At 36.5% G+C, this 7,704-nt stretch overlaps 1 protein-coding gene across 1 annotated transcript in view; it reads right to left on the reverse strand.

The window, feature by feature from the left end:
* The window catches only part of SEPTIN14 (septin-14), a gene marked incomplete at its 3' end in the record, with an annotated part of 89,826 nt that overhangs the window by 56,202 nt on the left and 25,920 nt on the right, over positions 1–7,704 (reverse strand). Inside the window, exons 3-4 of the mRNA XM_019632133.1 lie at positions 5,286–5,406; positions 4,714–4,909 (exon numbers count right to left, since the gene is read on the reverse strand). Of these exons, the coding sequence (XP_019487678.1) occupies positions 4,714–4,909; positions 5,286–5,406 (317 nt within the window). The remainder of the gene's footprint in view (positions 1–4,713; positions 4,910–5,285; positions 5,407–7,704) is intronic.

Genomic DNA, 7,704 nt, shown 5'->3' on the forward strand with positions numbered 1-7,704 from the left:
GCTATAGTGTGTAGCCAGTAGCCAGCGTGAGTGGCCAGCAGCCACAGTGAGCAGCCGTCCAGAAGCCAGCGACTGATGTGCCTCACCCGGGAAGAGCGCAATGATGGTGCCAACTTGGGCCAGTGAAGCAACGTCCTCCACAACTAAACTGAAGAACAAAAAACGACAGCAACTTGTCTGTTCCCCTCCCCCCAATTCCCCAGTGCTGTTCCCACCTCCCAATTCCCCAATAAAAATCTTTAAAAAAAAAAAAGGAGAAATTAGGAAAAAAAATCCCATTTACAATTACTTCAAAAACAATAAAAAACTTAGGAATTAATTTGACCAAGGAAGTAAAAGACCTGTACTCAGATAATTATAACCTTGAAAAGAGAAATTATAGAAGATACAAATAAATGGAAACATATGCCGTGTTCACGGATAGGAAGAATTCATATAAAATGTTCATACTGCCTAAAGCAATATATAAATTCAGTGCAATCCCTATCAAATTACCAATGACACTTTTCAGAGAACTAGTATAATCCTAAAATTTATATGGAACCATGAAAAACCCCTAATAGCTATGGCAATCTTGAGAAATAAGAACAAAGTTGGAGGTATCACAATACCTGACATTAAATCATACGATAAGTCTACAGTAATCAAAATAGCATTGTATTGGCATAAAAACAGTAACATTGATCAATGGAACAGAATACAGAGCCCAGAAATAAATACATGCTTATATGGTCATTTAATCTATGATAATGGAAGCATTATGTTGGGGTAAAGACAGTCTATTTAATAAATTGTGCTGGGAAAATTGTTCAATTTTCACACATGCAAAAAAATGAAGCTGGGCCATTTTTTTGCACCATATACAAGAATAAATTCAAAGTGGATTAAAGACTTAGATGTAAGACACAAAACCATAAAACTCTTAGAAAAAAACATAGGAAGTAAATTTGTAGACATTATCCTTAGTAATATTTGTACTGATATGTCCCCTCAGGCAGGGGAGACAAAAGAAAAAATAAACATATGGGATTACATCAAACTGAAAAGTTGTTTCACAGCAAAGGAAACAATCAATAAAACAAAAAGGCATCCTACTGAAGGGGACAAGATATTTGCCAATGATACATCTGATAAGGGGTTAATATCCAAAATTTATAAAACAAACTCATAAAACTCAACACCAAAACAAACAAACAACCCTATTAAAAAATAGGCAGAGGACACAAAAAGACATTTTTCTCAAGAGGACATACAGATGGCCAACAGACATATGAAAAAATATCAACATCACTAATCACTAGAGAAATGCAAATAAATCAACAAACAACAACAAACAAGTGCTGACCCAGCAACCCCTCTTCTGGATATATACCAAAAAAACCTGAGAACATTTATCTGTAACGATATATTTGCTCCGATGTTCATTGCATCTTTATTTATGGTGGCCAACACATGGAAACTACAAAAGTGTCCTTTGATAGATGATTAGATAAAGAAGTTGTGGTATATGTACACAATGGAATACTGTTCTGCCATAAGAAAAGATGATAATGCCATTTGTGACAACCTGGATGGACCTTGAGATTATTATGCTAAGTAAAATAAGTCAGACAGAAAGAGTTGAGAACCATATGATTTCACTGATATGTGGTACATAAAACTGAAAACAACAAAGGAACAAGACAAACAAATGAAGAAACAAAAACTCATAGACACAGACAATAGTTTTGTGGTTACCAGAGCGGGAGAGAAGAGGGAGTTGGTAGATGCGGGTAAAAGAAGATCAAATATATGGTGATGGAAGAACGGACTCTGGGTGGTGAACACACAATGGGATATATAGGTGATGTATTACAGAATTGTACACCTGAAACCTATGTAACTTTACTAACAATTCCCCCCCCCAATAAACTTTAGTAAAAAAAACAAAAACTCATAGATAGACAATAGTTCAGTGGTTACCAGAGTGTTAGTGGTGACGGGGCATAGTAGAAGAGGGTAAAGGGCATCAAATATATGGTGATGGAAGGAGAACGGACCCTGGGTGGTGAGCACACAGTGTGATATATAAATGATGTATTACAGAATTGTACACTTGAAACCTATGTAACTTTACTATCCATTGTCACCCCAATAAATTTTTTAATTAAAAAAAAGAAAAAGAAATTTATCTCAATACAAAAAAAAATCATACATGAAAAGCCCATAGCTAACATATAAAATGTTATATTTAGGGACATTAAATTGTTTATAGTACTCCTCTCATCCTTTTGATATTTGTTAGATTAGTAATAATGTCTCCTTTTTTATTCTTGATATTGGTAATTTGTGCCTTCTCAATTCTTTTGCTTGCTCAGTCTGCATAGATGTTTTCAATTTTATTAATCTTTACAAAGGACAAGATTTTGGTTTTATTGGTTTTTCTGACCTTTTTTCTGTTTTCATTAATTTCTGCTCTACTATAATTTTTCTTTTCTTTTTCTTGCTTTAGGGTTAATTTTTTCTTATTTGTCTATTTTCTTAACATGGCGCCTTACATTACTGATTTTAGATTCTTTTTCCAATATAAAGATATCATGCTATAAATTTCCCTTTAAGCAACACTTTTGCAGTATCTTATAGTTTTTGAAGTTTTTAAGAACATTTGACATGAGATCTACCCTCATAACAAATTTTTAAATGTACAGTAAGACTGTTAAATATGGACACTATGTGGTATAGAAGACCTCTATAACTTATTCATTTTATAACTGAAAATTTATACTCATTAAACAACAACCTTTCATTTCTCCTTCCACAACCACTGATAATATTTTACTCTCTGCTTATATGAGTTTCACTAGGGGTTATGATACAAAAAAGGAAATGCCTAATGCCTCTGGGGAGCAGGTCATAACGTGAATAGGAAGGTGTTTGCATAGGATGTTTGTTCTGAAATTATGTATTAACTTGTCCATTAACATTTTATGCATTTTTCTATTACACATAATATATTTTAAAGAAATTTTCTCCATATTACTACAAATGCATTTCAATTATTACAAAAATTTAATAACTGCATAATGTATAAGGTCTGAGAGGACACTTACTAAACTAATAATAGTGGTTATAGTTGGGAAAAATGGTGCAAAGTGCTTAAGTTAGGCTAAGTGTGTTTTCATTTCACCTGGATTATTTAGAATTTTTACAGAAATATACTTATTTATGATTTGGATAATTGATAGAAGACAAATAATCCAACAAGTACATAAATGAGAAACATCAATTTTAAAGATATTTAAGAAACAATCCTATGGGGTGATTGTCGAGAAGATATGTCTGCATTCTAATCCTTGGAATTAGTAAATGTAATCTTATTTGAGAAAAAATTCTTTGTAGATAGAATTCAGTTAAGAGACACAATATTACATTATCTTGGATTATCTGGGTACACCTTACACAAATAACAACAAATGTCCTTAAAATAGATGCATAAAGAAAAGAGGAGAAGGCCACATGCTGATGAAGGCATAGATTGGATTGCTGTAGCTGTAGGAAATGCCAAAAGCCAACAGAAGTTGAAAGAAGCAAAAAAGTATTCTCCCCTAGAGCTTTCTGATGGAGTATGGCCTTGCCAACACCTTGATTTTTACCTTCTGAGTTCCTGAATTGTGAGAGAATAAGTTTCTGTTGTTTTCAGCCACCAAGTTTATGGTAATTTGTTATGGGAGACTCAGGAAATTAATACAGTAGGCACCACTTATTGTGGGTCTTATTCCACAATACAATGAAATGCAAACTATACATATTGATCTTACAGTCAAGCACATTGACCCTAGGCTTAATACTATATTTAAAAAAGTCTTTCAGAAGTATTGACTATTAGGTAATTGTCAATAGTCTGAATATTTAATAACCATTTAAAGCAATGTAGCATCTGCATTTGCTTCAACCTCTTTTCTACTATTTATTCTTTTCATAAGTTTCACCCAAATTATTTTCATACTTAAATTAGAACTTGAGTGTTTGTTTAAAAGTCTGCCTTCAGCCAGTGGTATTCTGGTGAATGTTTAAAAAATGGTTTTATGGAAAAAAGTGATTTGTAGTATTTTCTGATTTTCTTTGATGTGCATACTCTCACCTTGGCTAATTTCAAACTATCCAAATGATGTTATTGAATGCAAAATTGACAAAAGATGAGTATAATCTGCTGTCACAAACTCATATGAACCAGCTTCAGCCAACCACTGCACTTAACTAACATAAGTCACACAAAACAAGTCAATATATGATAAATATATTCACTTTAATGCTGACTTTAGCTAACTAGAAGAGTAATACATAATAATGAATATGCATCTATTTCAAAAAGGAGTAGAAATCTAAAGCTATTGTTATATCTGATTTATTTCCTTCTTACACAGTTTAAATCTGATGCAGGAACTATAAAATGTCCTCATAATACAAGAGAAGAAATAAGGAAATAAGCTAAAACTAATAGAAATTATATCAACAATTTTTTCAATTGGTTAACTTAAAAAATATTGTAAGGAAATTAGAAAACTTGACACAAAGTATTAGTTTTATTGTAGGAAAAAACATTACTTAATTAGGAAGAATATGGAATGAAAAGTTTCAATTGCCTTAGAAGAATATTACAATTTAGTCCATGGAGAAAGAAGACAAATTCACTGAAATAAGAAAACTTTTTAATTAAAATACGAAAACACTAACCTGGCTTCTTTGTTTATTTGATCACCATATCCCACTGTTTTCACAACAGATAATTTCAACTGAACATTGCTTTCCTGAAGATCATATGTCTGAATTTTAAGTTCAACATTTGGATAAAAATGTGAGGATTTTTTGTCTTTCAAATTAGTATTAAACAACGTGTTGATCAGTGTTGACTTTCCAATTCCAGTTTCCCCTGTAATAAAGGTATATCATATAGTAGCATAAAATGACTGAGAAGGAGTAACACTCTGAACCCCTAGAATGGTTTAAAAGGTTCCAAATTCTTCAAAGACAGGGATATCCTTGAAAATACACATACTACTCTTGACACTTTCAGTTATTAACATAATATAGAAAGAAAATATACATAAAGGTGTATCAGATTTTGAAGAGCACTGAAACATTTAAAGAAAAAAGTGTTTAAGTAATATGGCTAAGAATATGTAAACCAATACAAACATGAAGATATATTCTTGAATTACCAGTGCCAGTGTTACAGTCCTGAAGATAAGTTAAAATAAGCTTTGAAAAAATTAAGTAATAATTTAGATGAAAAATTTGGCACTTACCCACACAGAGAATATTAAAAGAGAATCCTTGTTGAATAGATCTGTCCACTAACTGATGAGGCAAACATTCAAAACCAAAATGACCAATCATAGTTAAACAACGGATATTATCTTCTTTTTGCTTAAAGAAAAAACAAGTAAAAATATTTTAATTAGAATAGGAAATATTATTTGAAGACATAATGATAATATTTCAAATACATTAGAATTAATTATTGCTTGATTATCATACTTCAGGCAAGAGCAAATTAGGTAAATTTATAAAAAAAGAAGTTTTTGTCTAGACACATAGATTTTGCAATTATTTTTATAACTAGTGAATCTATCTGCAACTACACTCAAAAAGACAGTGTTCCTAGATTTAAAAGCAGGGAATTAAAGAAACACCTCAAGCTCCCACCCCCTTCATCTACCACCAATGGATTTCATTTAAGCTTCCTCCTTTGATTTTATGTATAAAATAAGCTGCAAACCACCATTTTGTGGAGCATTTTCTCAATTCATTGAGATTTGCTTCCCGGCAATTGTCAACAGTTTGGCTCAAATAAACTCTTATAAATTTTCTCTTAGGCTGGATGTTTTTTTTTTGTCAACATTACTTGGCATTGTCGACAGGATTCCAAAGAAGCCCACCCAGGAACACCCTGCGGACCCGGATTCGGTGCTCGGTACCAGCAGGGACCCATTGTGCCCCACTGGCTCCCTGCTTCACATCGGGAGAATTTGGAATCATAAGTTTGACTTTTGGCATCCAAGCTAATTTGAATATCTTCTTATGACACTTCCGGTAAGATGGCGGAATAGACAGATGCTGTGCGAACTACCTCCCAGGATCACAACAAAATTACAAATAATTTATAAGATATTCAACCTCAAAAGTTCCCTGGACCTGAGATGAACAGATCCTCTAAAAGAAGGACTTAAAGAGGAGGCCACATCAAGTCCGGTACGAGGGGTGGAGAAGAAAGAGGGCGAACCCCGTAAGGGACACCTCAGCAGTGGGGAGGCTTCTCCAGTTGGGGGTGAGACCCTCCGGCCGCACACCACGCTCACCACCCCAGAGTTATGGTGCCAGGAAGAGGAATTCTATGATAGCTAGAAGGAGAAAATAGTGAGGACTCTCTTTGCTCGGCTCGGTGAGGCTGGGGGCAGCTAAAGAAACAGTGGAGCCGGCAAACCAACTCACTCGCTGGTGAGCACTCACCCCATTCCTGGTGGAGGGAGTGGCTTTGTGAGCGGGGCCCAGGAGCCTGTGGGAAGGACTGAGCTGAGTGCCTTTGGTGTGGGAGCTGGAGATTTTTGGAACCATTGTTCCCCTGGTGTGGAGCTTGCACATGATTAGTGCACAGGACAGCGCCATTTTTTCAGGGTTGGGCCCTCCCACAGAGGCTCAGGTCTGGACTGCATTGGTCTGCTGGAATTGGCGCAGGAGTGCGTGTGTGCCTGCATGCGTGCATCCGTGCACGTGTGGCCTTGGATCCCCACCCTCCATACTGTTTTTGCTATGTAGCCAGGGAAACGCCAGGCAAGAAGACTCCGACTACAACAGACTGCTTTTTGAGACCCGGAAGTGCGCGACTCGCCTTAGGTCCCTGATTTCTGCACTGCACGTGCAGAGTTGTCTTGGTGGCAATTGGCTGTCGGGCTGCTCAGCCTGATCTTTGAGCGGCTGATGGGGACAGGCTGAGACAGGGAGTTTTCCTGGGAGTGTAGGGCCGCGAGCTGTGCACCTGCGTGATTCAGCTGGGACTTTCCAGGTGAGTCTGTGTGGGTTGGCTGCCGATGCAGGAGTGCATGCTGCTCTGACTTGGTGGGGGCCACTGACTACACCCTGTGGTGCATTGGGGGCCTGCCCCGCCCACCTAGAGCTGCATCCTGAGCCCCTGGTCCCTGGCTCCTACCTCTGCAGGCCACAGAGGGTTTTTTGCAGCAGCAGACAGCCCGTAACAACCTGTGAGGAATTTTGGTGGTGAGCATGGTTCCAGAGCACACAGCAACTAATTGTGGGAAGCTTACTTCAAGTCCAGAGGGAGGTTGGCGCATGACGCACTGAGCCCTTCCCCCCAACAGCTGGGCTGAGTTGCCCAGAATCTCTGTATTGCTGAGCAAGTGGTCTGCAGTGCAGATTACAGTGGGGAGAGAGCCCCTCCTATTTATTTTTTTTTCCTCTTTTTTACCTTTTTTCCCCTTTCTCTTTCCTTTTTTCCTTCTTTTTTCTTTTTTTGTTTTTCCTTTTTTCTTCCTAGGTGATCTAATACATCAAGCAATCACAGCGACAGCCAGAATGAAAAACAAAGAAACATGTCCCAAGTTAAATATCAGAAGAAACTTCAAGAAATGCAACTAAATGAAACAGAGGTATCCAACCTTTCAGAGACAGAGTTTAGAACACTGATGATAAGAATGTTTCAGGAACTTA

The sequence above is a fragment of the Hipposideros armiger genome, unplaced genomic scaffold (assembly GCF_001890085.2).
Source record: "Hipposideros armiger isolate ML-2016 unplaced genomic scaffold, ASM189008v1 scaffold_1083, whole genome shotgun sequence".
Lineage (NCBI taxonomy): Eukaryota > Metazoa > Chordata > Mammalia > Chiroptera > Hipposideridae > Hipposideros > Hipposideros armiger.